This window comes from Vombatus ursinus, unplaced genomic scaffold (assembly GCF_900497805.2).
Source record: "Vombatus ursinus unplaced genomic scaffold, bare-nosed wombat genome assembly UNPS02004746.1, whole genome shotgun sequence".
Lineage (NCBI taxonomy): Eukaryota > Metazoa > Chordata > Mammalia > Diprotodontia > Vombatidae > Vombatus > Vombatus ursinus.
The window spans coordinates 701,552-716,247 of record NW_020944524.1 but is presented as its reverse complement, the minus strand read 5'-3'; the positions used below and the strand labels follow the sequence as shown (position 1 = coordinate 716,247).

Genomic DNA, 14,696 nt, shown 5'->3' with positions numbered 1-14,696 from the left:
TTGAATGACCAAGGAAAGAAACGAAACCCCTAGAAATGTTAGCAAAGAAAGATTCAAAGAATTTACATGATTAACTTCAGCCTTTAATCGAAGATTTTATCAGCTGCTCTGTTTAAAAGCTAATATATGAAGGAATCTTAACTAAAAGTCATGTGCCTGAAATGAGAGGGATACTAGAACATACTAAAACAAATCCCCAACTGACTTTTACCTGTCTACTGATAAAATTAATTGTTGTATCAGAAACTTTAAGTTGTATAAGTTAGTATCCACTTCAGCAAGTTGTGCTTAGGACTTGGTTTAAATAATTCCGAGAGAATTAGAAAGAATCATATGACAGGATACCATTTTGAAGTTTAGAGCTGCCCTCACTCTTAAGATATGAATAGAAGGAGTTTGTGGTAGCTTGTATGGTGGTGAAAAGGTTCTACTTGTCCCAAAGAAATCTTCCTTCCAAATACCAGCTGATAACCTGAAATTTTATAGTTAGAGCTTCATTGCTTTAGGTTAATTCTCTATTGGACTGTTAAAATGCAGATGCCACTGTGAAGGGTAACATTTCAGATCCTTAAGTGAAAGCAAAAGAGGCATCAACTGGGCAAGCTGGAAGAGCTCTTGAACCCAAGATTTCTGAGATGTAATGGGCTATGCTGATCATCAGGTATGAATGAGGAATTTGAAAAAGCAAATATTACAAGTATCTTAAAGGAAAAAGGCAGCTAAAGGTAATAACCATTTAATATGGGAGAAGAAACACAGTAGTGATTACAGTAGCTATCTTAGAACATTTTAAGATACAAGTTTATTTTATGAGACATTTATTGCAGTCTCTAAAGTAAATCTTTTCTCACATCAAGTACAAAATACTGTTTTCTTTACTCTTTTTGGGGACTGGCCAGCTAACACAATCAGCACAATCTTTCAGGGTTGGGTGTAGATACAACTATATGAAGCTGAGGTTCCAACTCATAAAGAAAGATCCATGAAGAAAGGTGTGGATGTGGGGTTCCATTTAGGAAGAGGAGTGGCAACTGATTAAGGAAATGGGTAGAAGAGAGTGAAGGAATATACATATTAGTATCAGTATTTTTTGGTACAAAAAGTAGTTAAACCTCTGGGTATGTTAATATGGTATTAAAAATGTTCTGTTAAAAAAGTCTTTAAGATATCAACATTCAAATATTTCTAAAATGTCTCGTTTTTGTGTAGAGAAATACAAATTTTTATAAATCAATTCATTCAATTTGTATTTAATCTAACATGATTTTAAAGGGGACATTTTAAAATTTTGTGTATTTTATATGTTTGTAGAAAAAGAAAATTTCATTGAAGCAGGAAATAGTCTAAAAGGTTATGTCATCACAGGATTCTATTCTGAAGAAGATGCTTTGATTCTGTAAGTTTTTTGTTTTCTTCAGTTTTAATAAATAATTCAGAAGTTTTTCATAATCTCCCTGGGTACATAATTGTCCAAGAAACAGTTGAACACAAAATAGAAGTATGGCATGCTATTTATCCCAAAGTTTGGATTGCTCCAAAAAAAATTTGGAAGATAGTGTGGTATACTGATAAATTGAATGTTAGACACTTTGCCTGTTCTCTTAATTCAGTTCAAAGTCACCACTAGAATAATACTGATTAGCTTCTACTTCATCTTCCTGACTTTTCTGACCCTGTACTTTTTGTTCTTCTGCCATTTTTAGAGGGCAGTGGGTGGGGTTGGGTGCATTTGGGAATTGTTCTGGCCATGTAGAGAGTTTTTTTGTGATCACTGAAGTTCATAAGCTTATTGTTCTCTAAAATCTGTTATTTCTGGAGGTGTCAGTGGCATCTGTGAATATAATGTATTCTGATACATGATACTTGTAATCAATATTTTTGAAGCTTTTAATCATGTTACTTGTAATGCCCAATATTATTTAGAAGTTTCACTTGCTGCAGAATGAAGAATTTAGCCACCAAGTGGGTCAGGTTTGGTGAATATCATAACAGTGAGCATGTAAATACTTTGTATCCTTCCTTCCTTCCTTTCTCTTCCTTCTTCTTTCTTTCATTCTTTCTTAGGAATTAGCTATTCCAATGGAATAACTTCCTTCCCAACCTTCTTCCTTTTTCCCTATTTTGTTTAGACTGAAAGTACAGGGGCTATTTACTCATGGCGTAATTTCACTACCAATCATCAGGGAAGCTTTGACTTGCTCTGTTTCTGACCTGAGTGGATTTGCCCCTTCTTAGGTAACCTGGTAGTTTCCATACTTATAGGGGCTCATGGTATTGGTGCCAGACTTCATATGCACACTTGATCATCATAGCCCCTGTAGCTCAGAACTCCCAAGCTCAAGAAATCTGCCATCTTCACCTCATTCAGTAGCTGTAATTACAGGAATGTACTACCATTCCTGACTCTAATTTATTTAAAGACATTTCTAACCTATTTAGTTTCAAGTACAATTCAATTAGGATACCTCATACAGTTTAAGTTCTTTTTGTATTACATAATTATATTTTTCATGACTAATTCTAAATTTTCTATTATGATCCTTTTTTTCTGTTATCCTGACCACTCTTTCTATAATTAATATCCCATGCAAACAATGATCATACTTTACCCATGCCACTGATGAAAATGTTGAATCTTAGACCCAAGATTTCTATGGCATATCATACAAGTCCTCCCCCTTTTGACAAATCTCTTAATACTGTCTCTTTGATCCTTTAGGCAATTATATACTCATTTAGAATGTGATCGTGGCTTAAGATTTTAAATATATTTTTGGTTTCTGAGCAGTTTTTTTGAGTGGTATTCGGGCTGCTCACCTTGTTTTTATGTCTGTCCTTTTTAAATATGAATTAGTAATTTGCATATGACTCAGGAAGAATCATATGGAACCTCATTACTGTCTCATTTAAACATTTAATTGAGAATTTTGAATGGAAGTTAGTAGTCAGAAGTGGGTAATAGTCTCTTCTTAGCCTAGAGAGTCTTTAGGTCAGAAAGGCGCAATAACTATTAGTTGTTTTGCCAGTATGCTTAATGGTAGGTATATAGTATAGAAGAGAATTTGGAAAACCAAGCTGAGATTATATTTATCGCTTCTTTTGAATCTGCCAGGCCTGCCAGTCTCCCAAAATCAAGCAATTAGAAGTTTGTTTGTCCAGCATTGTATTTCTTTTTACTACTCATTAGAGCTTCCCATTTGTTTCATCCTCTCATGGTCTTCTGATTTGCTTGGGCACCTCATTTAGATTTACATACTTACAATGTCTTATTTATTAAAATAATCTTACAATGTCTGTGTGCAGGTCAAAGAAATATGCTGTGACTCTTCCAGCACTACTGCTTGCCAGACACAAAGAAGGGAAAATAGATAGCGTTCTGCTCTCTAATTCTGATGCTAAGGATATAGTTCAAATAATAAAAAGTGCATTGTTGGAAATATTTGTGAGTATATTTTTATAGCATCAATGGTATTTGAAATCAGAAAAATTATATCTAAAAAATATTTCTCTCTGCATTGTTATACTCTTCTAGCTTTTACTGGCTTTGGCCACTGGATTGAAGCCTAGCTGCTATATATTATTATTAAATTTGCATAAATGCAACTTTCCTAATCTACTACCAAAATTTAATATGCATTTTGATAATTTGTAAGGCTAATATGATTGTTAGTTAATAGAAGTAAGTGGTATAAGATTTTGTGGTAGAATAACATACTTCTTTTACAAAACAGCTGTTACTACATCATTAGAGAAAAATAGATAAGGGCAACTACCACCACAAAAAAAAAATACACCCTACAACCTAAGGCAATGTGTAGGAAGAGGAAGACATTAAAGCATGAAAGCAGGGGTCAGGGGAAGAGATACAGGAGATGGAAAGAGGAAAAGGAGAAGGATTCACCTGGATTGAATGAAAAGGGAAAATTTAACGAAGTATAGTGTGTTCTGTTTTGTTATGTTTTTTAAGGGAAGGGCTATGTAAGATGATTGCAGAAAGAAAATTGTGCTCCGGTATATGAGAAGTTTCCTCACTACAAGTTTCCATGTGAATAAAATTACATGTCTGCTTTGAAAAAGTCAATTTAGGATTAAGAAATACATTAGCATTATTTCAGTAGCCTTGACCAATATCACATGTTTTGCTTTCTACAAATTTCCAAAAAATTTTTCTCTTTTAATTAGTAGTAAAAATATCATATGGTTTAACATTGTGTTACATACTGACATATTTTTTCTAGTTATTTTCAATCCAGGGGGTAGTGGAGTAGATAAATTTTTATCGTGTCTTCATTTATTTATGATTCTCTTAAAAGCCCCATTATAAGATATTACCAAGCACTAAATGATATTTTACTTTGCTTAAAAATAGAGACTTAAAAGCACTTTATTTTTTCCATTGAGAAATTAATATTGGGAAGGTTAATAATTTGAACATTAAGATAAGTTTGCCATTTTAATGGATTTATTTATTATGTATGGTTTAGTATTTTTGATTCTAGATCTTCCAGATGAACCTTTAAACAGTGTAATAAATTTGAAAGAGATTACTAGAAGCTTCATATTCTTCTTATTAAATAAGTAAAGCTCTTTATCAGTGATTTTATTTTTAAATATCAATACTTGAAATATTAATATTTTCAATATTAATTTTAATGTTATTTAAGACAATGTGGATAGATGTTAATAATGTCTTTAAAAATCAAATATAAGTTTTACAATCAGTAAATCAATGTACACTAAATAGGAAATTTTGCAATTAAATGAAACCTGCATTTAAACCATATGCTTGACAAAATGTAAACTTGTAAGAGCAGATTGTATTGTATTCCTCAGTTTTATGTATGATAATCTCGTATTCCTTTTCCTCCTTTTTTCCTTTCTTCTGTCTTCCCACCTCCTCTCCCCTCATTCCTCTCTTTCTTCCTTTTCTTCTGTTTGTTTTTTGTATTTAACAGCCAGAAATAACAGTGGAAAATCTTCCCTTCTATTTAAGACTTCAGAAACCATTACTTATTTTCTTCAGAGATGGCAATTTAAATGACAAGGATGAAATAGAAATGTTACCTCTAGTAAAGCAAAAACACCTGGAAACACTCATCCCTTGCTGGTTAAATCTGTAAGGATACTATGACATATTTCTTATTTTTTACTGTAACTAAAAGTATCTTGGAGAAAATGTTATAATTAAGTTTTTACTATATGAAAAAAAAATCTACCAGAGCTTTCCTATTCAGTGTCCATTCTGTGGGAACAGATCATAGCTGAAATAATATTAAAGCAAAGTATTTTTGGTATTTAAATGAACTGTACTTGGATGAATTATGCTCTACCAGTAGAGTTGTGGCAGGTTCCAATATATTTAGAATAGATAGCTTTCAAAAATTTTTATATATATATTTTCTTTACAAATGTGATATACATTACTGTATGTTAGTATAATCAATATATTCTAATCATCCTCATTCATATTAAGCAGATAAAAGGTTACATTTTTAGCTCATTAGAGATGAGCTCATTTAAACTATTTTAGCAGATGCTTTTGGCTGATATCATTGTTATGAATTGGGTTCTTGAATTATATAGCCTACTTGAAAAATGAAAATTTTTTAAATTGAAAATTAGAAGAAAAATCAATTTAAATAAAATATAAGAAAAATGGAGAAAATAGACTATTAGCTTTTCTGATTTTTTATTAATCATAATGTCTCAAAATGAAGTGCTATATTTACATAACATGAAACCACAGTGTGTTTTGTTTTCTGAGAAAAACCAGATAACTAGTTTTCTTTTCTGGCCTCTTTAGACTTATTACTGATCTATTTCCTTCTTTTTATTCTAAAGAACATGTACATTTTGTTTTAAAATACACAAAATGGGGAAAATTACATCTTATGGTTATTTGAATGTGTTTGATTTTTGAGTTAACAGGTATTGCTTCTGATTCGTGGCTGAATTTGAACAGAAATTATTGGCCATGGAAACAATTGAATAATTTTGGACTTGATTTTTTAGAATCTTTTTTAAAAATTTTTTTTTTTTCTCACCAGAGGAGCACTTTATTCTATGGTAAGAAATATTTCCCCAACATTATTAGGCACAACATGTATTTCTTCCAAGAAGTCATAGAATGCTATATTCTCCAGAAAATTTTACAGTAGGTTTTTATCATAAATAGAAATTGTTAGTATCATACAGATTCAAAATTTAATTTCAATCAGAATATAACCTTGGATATTTTGTTTTAGAAATAAAATGTTAACTTGTTGAATTATTCATTTTTATAGTAAGACTACTCCTGTGGGGAGAGGAATACTGAAAGCTTACTTTAAGCATCTGCCTCCACTGCCTCTTCTTGTTTTAGTGGACCTCCATATACAGGGCCAAGTATCTGCATTTCCTTTGGATCAAACTATAAATGAAAAAAACATTTTGCTGTGGCTTCAGAGATTAGAAACAGGATTAGAAAGTCCCATCAGTAAGTATTCAGATTTGTATGGTAAATAGAGCTGTGAATTTTGTTCCATGGGGTTTAAATCCACGTTTGATTTTTAAAGCCCTTTACATTCTAGCCACAATTTATATTTCTAATCTCATGAAACACTGCTCCCCTTCCTGAACTCTACAGTCCAGCCAAAGTGGCCTTTCCTCTATTCCTGATGCATGACATTCCATCTACCATTTCTGTGCTATTGACCATCCCTCATACCTGGAATGCACTCCTGCCTCACCTCTATCACAAAGAATCCTTTACAACCTTCAGGACTTAACTCAAAGGCCATGTTTTACATGAATCCTTTCCTGGTAACCCCTTACTGCTAATTTTCTCTCTCCTCTTTATATCGTATTTATTCTGTGTTTATTCTATATTTATTCTGTATGTACATGTTGTTTCTCCCTCTTTTCCCCTGCCTCCCATCAGAATGTAAGTTCCATGAGAACAGGAACTGTGTCAGTTTTTGTCTTATCCACAGTGCCTGGCATACAGTAGGCACTTAAAGTTTGTTCATTGATTGATTAGATCTGAGTCATAGATAATAATGCTAAAAAACTTGAATCAGGGTAACATAAGGACTTACTAAATGACTTGGAGTAATTAATGACTTTCTCTGTGTATAGACAGAACTTACAAGTTAATTTCCAACTGATTTATGAGGAACTAAAGTCAGCAATGGTATAGTGGATGGAAAGCTGGACTTAGAACCAAGAAGATCTGGATTTTAGTCCTGCCTCAGACACACAATAGCTGTGTGACCTTGAGTACATCACTTATCCTCTCTGTCCAGGCAACTCCCTGACAATACAGTGTGCAGAACAGGTGATGATCTGCATTGGTAGAGGGAGATTCCTCATCTAGTATTCCTCTATACTAATAAAATAATATATCCAGTCCCCATCCCTATCCCTTATAAGGAGCACCGTAAAGCTATATGTGTATTGAACACCAAAGCTGTTCAGTTAGTATGATTGGCCATACCAATGGTGCTCAGTAATGTAACAGTAGAGCTACATTTATCATCTGTTAACAAAATAACTACATGGCATTTTCTGATATAATGTAATATAATGGACAACTAAGTGGTGAAGTGGGTAGAACACTGACCTGGAGTCAGGAGGATCTGAGTTCAAATCTAGCCTCAGACACTTACTACCTTTTGTGACCCTGCACAAGTCACTTAAATCTGTTTGCCTGTTTCCTCACCTATAAAATGAACTAGAGAAGAAAATGGCAAACCACTGCAGTATCTTTGCCAAGAAAACCCCAAATTGGGTCCCGAAAACGCAGACACAACTGAAACAACTGATGACAACAACAACAATATGACATAATATTACAATATAATATATGATAACATTCAATATAATGTAATTTAGCATAACAGTATAATGTAGTGTGATATAATTTAATACACCATAATATAATTAATATCATGTTGAAAAGGGAAGTAGATATATAGAACCATAGCTTGAGGAAATGAGGGACTCTTTTGAAGATTTCTTAGGTATGAGGAGACTTTGGCATGTTTCAAGGCAGTAAAGAAATAACAAGTAGATAAAGAGAAGCTAAACTGTAGAGAGAGGGAGAGGATGAAATCAAGGATACCTTAATAGGATTGGCCTGGACAAAGAGAAGTGCCACTTCATTATTAGAGACCATTATCTTTCTTGAATCACCACTCATTTTGGATCCCCAAAATAATATGTTTTGTTGCAATCAAGGTAAGAAGTTGTGTGTGTGTGTGTGTGTGTGTGTGTGTGTGTATCCTCCAAAAAACCTTCCCCAGAAATGTATTCTTCTTGTCAAGGTAAGTGTGCTAGTGAATTGACCACATTCTTCATTGTACCAGCTTGTTATCCAACATCCCCTAGAGTATGTATCTGTCACAGCTATGAAATGTGCTGCTTCTGCCTTCCTTGTTTGTTTCTTTGATCCAGACCTGTGAATCCATTGCTGTGAGAAACTCCTAAAAACTCTCTTCATTGATGTTTATCTGTAACTTAGTATTGAGAGAGTTGCTAGAACACTGAAAGCCTAAATGGTTTTTCCATGTTCACACACAGCTAGTATGTGTCAGAGGCAGGACTTTAAGGCAGGTCTTCCTGACTCCAAAACTGGTGTTCTATTCATTATGCCACAGTGCCTCTCACTTTTTTGTTAATACTAGTTTTATTTGTAAAACTTTTCTTTCCCTACCTTTGTAACATCTATTACCAAACATTTTTATATTTTGCCGATTAATTAGGAGTCAGAGGATCTGGCTTAAATTCTGGCTGTACCTGTGCAACCTTGGGCAAATCACTTAACTTCTCTGGGCCTCATTTCCCTCATCTGTATAATGAAGAAATATATTAAATCCCTTCTAATGTCCCTTCCAGTTCTGAATCATTTAGCCAAAGACAGGATTTGTTTTGTCTTCAGTTTAAGTCAGCTGGTCCTCAACAGAACAGGATTTAAATCATTTTAATATCCTATCAACATGGTCAGGCCACTAAGCTGCAGTGTTTACCTTTAAAAATTAATGAATTGTTAAATGATTTGCTTTGCCTGAGGTTTTGTTTTGCTTTCTTTTGTTATATTTTAGTGCAAAGGCCTATCTTACCATAATCTACCTATTATACCTATTATAAGATACCTACCTGTTATATTCAAGAAGTATTTAAATTCAGCTTTGTATCATCTTTGAATTTACTACCTTGACTGTAGGAATCACCAATCTAAAACATTTCATGTTTGGAATGAGTGGAAATATGGAATAGTGGATAGAGGCCAGCTAGTCATGGCACTTGTTAATACCTGGTTTCAAATCCTGCCTGTGATTCATATTTGTTTGTGACTATTGTCAAATCACTTAAATGCTCATTGTCTCAAATAAATTACTCTCTAATACTATAAATTGAAGAGAAGATACTGATCTACATTAATGGGAGTTCCCTATACTAAATGAAATCACAGGTCCAGTCCAAAAAAAAAAGTGTAAAAGGAAGACTATAAATTTACATTTGTCAATTTTTTTTGTTTGATTACAATCTGATAAATTGTTAATTTATTGAAATTAACTTGATTCCTTGGACTTTAAAAAGTCTTTTCTCTTTTTGTTAATTTGTGAGAAATGCTTAGATTTGTCTCATAAACATCTCTGACTTGTTTGACATTTTGCTGAAAGTATATAGTTTCTAGAAAGCAGAGTGCATTTTTCTTCATTTGGATTTATATTTTTGTAAAAAGTTTTGGTTACACATGTAATGTATATAGGAAATTGAAATACATGTGATCAGAATAAATTCCTTGCTCAATCTCCCTTATTGTTTATGGTTTTTCCAAATAGCATTTTAGAAAATTTCAGCTAAATTCCAGAATTCAGGTCTAAAATGGGTTATCTTAGTGGAGAATTATTGGAGATACAAATAAAAATCAGTTAACTTATGTTATATTTCTAGTTACTAATATGGTAGCAAAAGGAGATGAAACTCCAACCTCATTTCCATCCCCTCCTTCTCTTTTATCTCTTCTTATAGTAATGGAAATAACAGACTTTTTTAATCTTGAATTTCTTTTTGACTACATTTAATGCTTAGCTTATCTGAAAAATGAAACCATTTTTCCATTTTCTAATTCAGTCTATTCAGCTGCAGTTTTTGCAGACCATTATACATACATACTTACATATGTACATACATGTGATATACTCTTAATGTTGAACAAAAAGTGTGTATAAGGGCTGATAACCAAAGATTTAAAAAATAAAAAAATTATATTCCTAAATAAAACACATGTACCAAGTCACTCCTGTTAGTGAAAATAAAATGTTTTCTTTGCACAAATGACTGAAAATTATAATACCATAAAAAAACCTTTTGTGTACTTTCATTAATTAGCTTTCTAACAACTGCACTTTTAACTTTTTAACTTTTAACTGTTAATACATTATTCTTTTCCTAGCTACTTTATCTGATGAAGAGTGGAAGCCACCTCTTCCTGCTTACAATTTTCTTAGCAGGATGGATGCCACAGTTCCCTACACAGAAATTGCCCAGTTTCCTACAAAGAATATGTTTAGTTGTGCGAAAACAACTGATCTGCAACAGCATGACAAGGGACACTCTGAAGATAAATCTGTAATCAGAAAGGAACGTGCTTAAACAATGAAAATGAAGCATTGGAAGAGAACTCCATTTAAAAGAGCAGGAAATGTTTAAACATGTGATAATGATTTTTGATTTTCAAAATTTAGTTAACTGCAAGATTTTGGGAAATATGTCAGATACTTTTTGACTGATCTAACATCTGAGCATATTACCTTAAATAAAAATTATGAGTATTTTAAAGCCCTGGATAAAATTTATATTCCTTAGATTGTATGTTAATTTAACTTAGCTCTAGTCAATAGAATGCCCCATCATACCACAGATTAAATATTTATCATTAAATGACCAGTTTAATTTTATTGTATGGTCTTTTTTTATTATATAGGAAGTAATAAATAGAATGTAGTAACAATAAAAATTTTTGTAGCACTTTATAGTTTACAGTGCTAGTTTACATCTAGTTAATTTAATTCAAAAAACATCTAGCACGTACTATGAGCAAGGTATGTACTAGGCTTCTGGGGCTACAAAGACAAGAATGACAGCCCTTTCCCTCAAGGAGTTTTAAGTCTCCTGGGGGAATATATACAAGGAACTTATCTACATACATTATTATCTATATACATTTTCGGAAGGAAATTTAAAATATATACAAATGCAATTTCAAGAGGAAGAGAGTGCTAATAACTGGAGCAAGTGGTATGGAAGAGAATCAGAAGGGCCTTGTTTAAGAAATGGCATGTGAACAGTGCTTTGAAGGAAGAATAGGGATCCTACCAGATAGATCTGAGGAAGGAATAAGATTCATATATGGGGGTGGTTTGATCATATGACCATATATAGGTATTTGAATATCATTAATATCAGGTGTACACGCGTAATATCAAACTACAAATATAAACAAGTTTATCATAGTAGTCTACGTGGTAGATCCATCAGCTAAGATCTATAAGCACTTGTTTATTTTGGCACCAAATCTGTGACACACTGGGATGTTTGAATTTACTTTTCTGGTTTATTATTGTAATATATGAGAAAATACATGAGAAAGTACTTTGAGAAAATGGAAACTATTAAAATAAAATGTAAGATCTTTGTACAAGCATAGCCTAATCTCGCTAAATAATGTTTGTCATTATTTCCAAACAAGATTTTTTAAAAGGCTGGAAAACTTTCATGAATCTCCCTAAGACTCAAAGATGTATATTTATTTAAAATAAGAACAGCAGATTAGTTACTACCCTTGCTAAATTTCAGATAATAATAAAAATTATGTAGTCTGTCACATTTCTGCTCAAGCTAGACAAATTCTTCATAACTCTGCTACTAATCAATTGTATGACTTTGAGCAAGTAAAGCTTGCTGATCCTCTGTTTCTCCATCTGTAAAATACTTGCCTACCTCCTTTATAGAATTTTTTATAAAAATAAAAAACGTTACATGTTACATATTTTTTTATATTATTTCTACCATTAACAATTGGATGACAATGGAGATTTGTGAATTTTAAATAAGATAAATAGTATTGATTATACTAGTATATAGTATTGATTATACTAACACGATGAAACAAGATAACCCCTGAAACCTAGTCTTAGTAGCATAACACTAGGTACTATCATATAAAACATACAAAAAACAGTTCTTAATATTTAAAACACTGTACATATTTATGCTAAAACATTACATTTATGGAAGTACCTAATTTCTTTGTTGGTAGTTATTTTTATCATTGCATTTTACCAGAGTAATTTTACAGAGAAGCTTGTTTTGAAGAAATGATGTTTCAGCCCTTCCAGATGAAGATATAAGTTCCTAGCAGCAAATAGATTTCAAATTATTTTTGGAAGACTCTTCCATTTTTTCAGAACAATGAACGCCATATGCAAAGTCCCATTTGGGGTTTTCTTGGCAAAGATACTGGAGTGGTTTGCCATTTCCTTCTCCAGCTCATTTTACAGATGAGGCACAGAGGCAAACAGGGTTAAGTGACTTGCCCAGGGTCATACAGCTAGTAAGTGTCTGAGGCCAGCTTTGAACTCCAGTCTTTCTGACTCCAGGCCCAGCCCTCTCTCCACTGCACCATCTAGCTGTCCCTACTCAAAATCTGCTAGGCCCCAATTAGTGCAAATAATGAATCTCATTAAGTAGTCAAGTTCAAATTTGCATTATTTGAAGTTATAATTACAGTCAATCCTCAACATTCCTGTCTTTAACATTTGGGAATTTAAACATTCACTTGATTTTATTAGTAACCTTATTTTCACTTTTGCACTGGCAACTGCATACATTCTATGTGCAGTAGAGAAAAAAATGAGAGGCAAGATTAATGCAAGTTTGTGGAGTGGCTGGTATCCTACTAGGCATTTCACTGATCTTGTTCACCATACCATTAGAGAGTAAAGAGGTTCTTGTGTATTCATTGCCTTTAAAACTCAAGTTTTGTGTTGCAGTTATACCCCCAAAGTGTCATACAAGTCCTTTGGGCCCTAAGCCCAAGTGTGCAAAGTCAGTGATGCAGCTTAATGAGAAAATAAAGGTATTAAATATACTTTGTGCTGGAATGTCTGTGGCCACTTTAGGCTGTGAGTTTGGTGTTAACAAATCATCAATTCATTATACCTACAAAAAGAAGGAAAGTACAGTATACAGTACAGAGCCCTCTTACTGCCATTTGACACAGTGAAAGGTAATTTACGATTCAGGTTAAAAAGTGTCTTAGTTTTAAGAGTTTTTATTTGCTATATAGTATATATGTTTCTGTAGATTTCTGAAATCAATTTTTTTTATTGAGCTGTTAGCACAAAAGGTCACAATTCTATTACTAGCAAGAAAAAATGTTACCAATTACATTTTGTGTATAGCATTTTATGGGTTATTTTATGGTTACTGTGTTAGAAGAAGTGCATATCATCAGAATTAATCTTTTGTTATAACAAATTATATGCAGGAAAGTGTATTTTCAGCAATCTTCAGTGAAAGATTACAGTTTTTGATGGTCATGGGAACCTAACCCCCTATTTCCCGTAGGTTCAGTGTATCAACATTTGGGTTTTTTTTGCTTATGCTTCATTTTCTAAGAACATTACAAAGTTGAGGAGTGACTGTATATAATAAAATATGGTTATTTTTTGCCTAATGGAAATGTGCAATGAAAATTATTAAAAATAAGGTTTTTATCTCTTTTTTAATGTAACATAATAGCAAAGGATCAGAAACTGTTTCTGATTCATTTATTATAAAGTAATAAAATAGTTATATAAAGCAAAGTTTTAAAAATTACTACCATACTCAAATAAAAACATAATTACTCTTGTTTAAAATATTTTTCCATAAACTGAACTGTCTTTTCTTTTTTTAAATCCTTACATGCTAGTAGCTTCAGAAAACTTTATCCATATCTTGGTGAATTTGCATGCTCAAATTCTCATTGGTCAGCTACACATAGCTGTATATCCTTGAGTATTATCTAAAATAGTTAATGCTTTACATGCTGTATTATTGTCCTTGAAATATTTTTCAATAGCTGTGCTAAAATAACTTGAAAATCAGTCTTCAAAAACAGTTCTAGTCACTCGTGCTTTCTTATTTAACTACTAAAAAACTAAAAACATTAGATAGTTTTGGCTTCTCAGAGCAAGAGGATTTCGAGACTGATAAATAAGCATTGATTTCCATTTAAAATCTCCTTTTAGATTACCTCCCAATAAGTGTTCTGATTCTTATGTGATACTTTAAATCCAAGTTGAGTCTTTTATTTTTTCAAAATATAAATTTTGAAAGGCATCCTTTTCCAGAATAAGCCTGTTTCATCCACATTAAAAATGTGTTGATTATAGTATTTACCTTCTTTAAGTATTTTCTTGAAAACATGAAGATTTATAGCCACAGCATCCTCATCTACACTCTCTGGTAATTTTTAACATTCTGCAGTTGAATTCAGTTTTAAAGCTGTGGAACCAACCAATGGGTGTAGTAAGTTTCTTCACTATCCATTTCATTTCCATTTTCTTTCGCAGCCTTAAATAAACTTGAAGCTTTTGCCTAAATATCTGCTTTGCTAAAAGGAAAGCATTTTTTACTGCAATCTTCAATCCACATAGCTAAAATAT

The 14,696-nt window shown here is 32.4% G+C and overlaps 1 protein-coding gene across 8 annotated transcripts in view; it reads left to right on the top strand.

Annotated features, from left to right (window-relative positions):
- The window catches only part of TXNDC16 (thioredoxin domain containing 16), a 136,821-nt gene extending 125,132 nt beyond the window's left edge, over positions 1-11,689 (top strand). For 5 of the 8 annotated variants that reach the window (XM_027841658.1, XM_027841663.1, XM_027841672.1 and 2 more), the window contains 5 exons: positions 1,312-1,396; positions 3,304-3,442; positions 4,956-5,116; positions 6,285-6,475; positions 10,439-11,689. In XM_027841658.1, the coding sequence (XP_027697459.1) occupies positions 1,312-1,396; positions 3,304-3,442; positions 4,956-5,116; positions 6,285-6,475; positions 10,439-10,638 (776 nt within the window). In that variant the 3' untranslated portion in view covers positions 10,639-11,689. The other 3 variants (XM_027841681.1, XM_027841685.1, XM_027841689.1) reach the window with 3 other exon arrangements.
- The last annotated feature ends 3,007 nt before the right edge of the window (positions 11,690-14,696 follow it).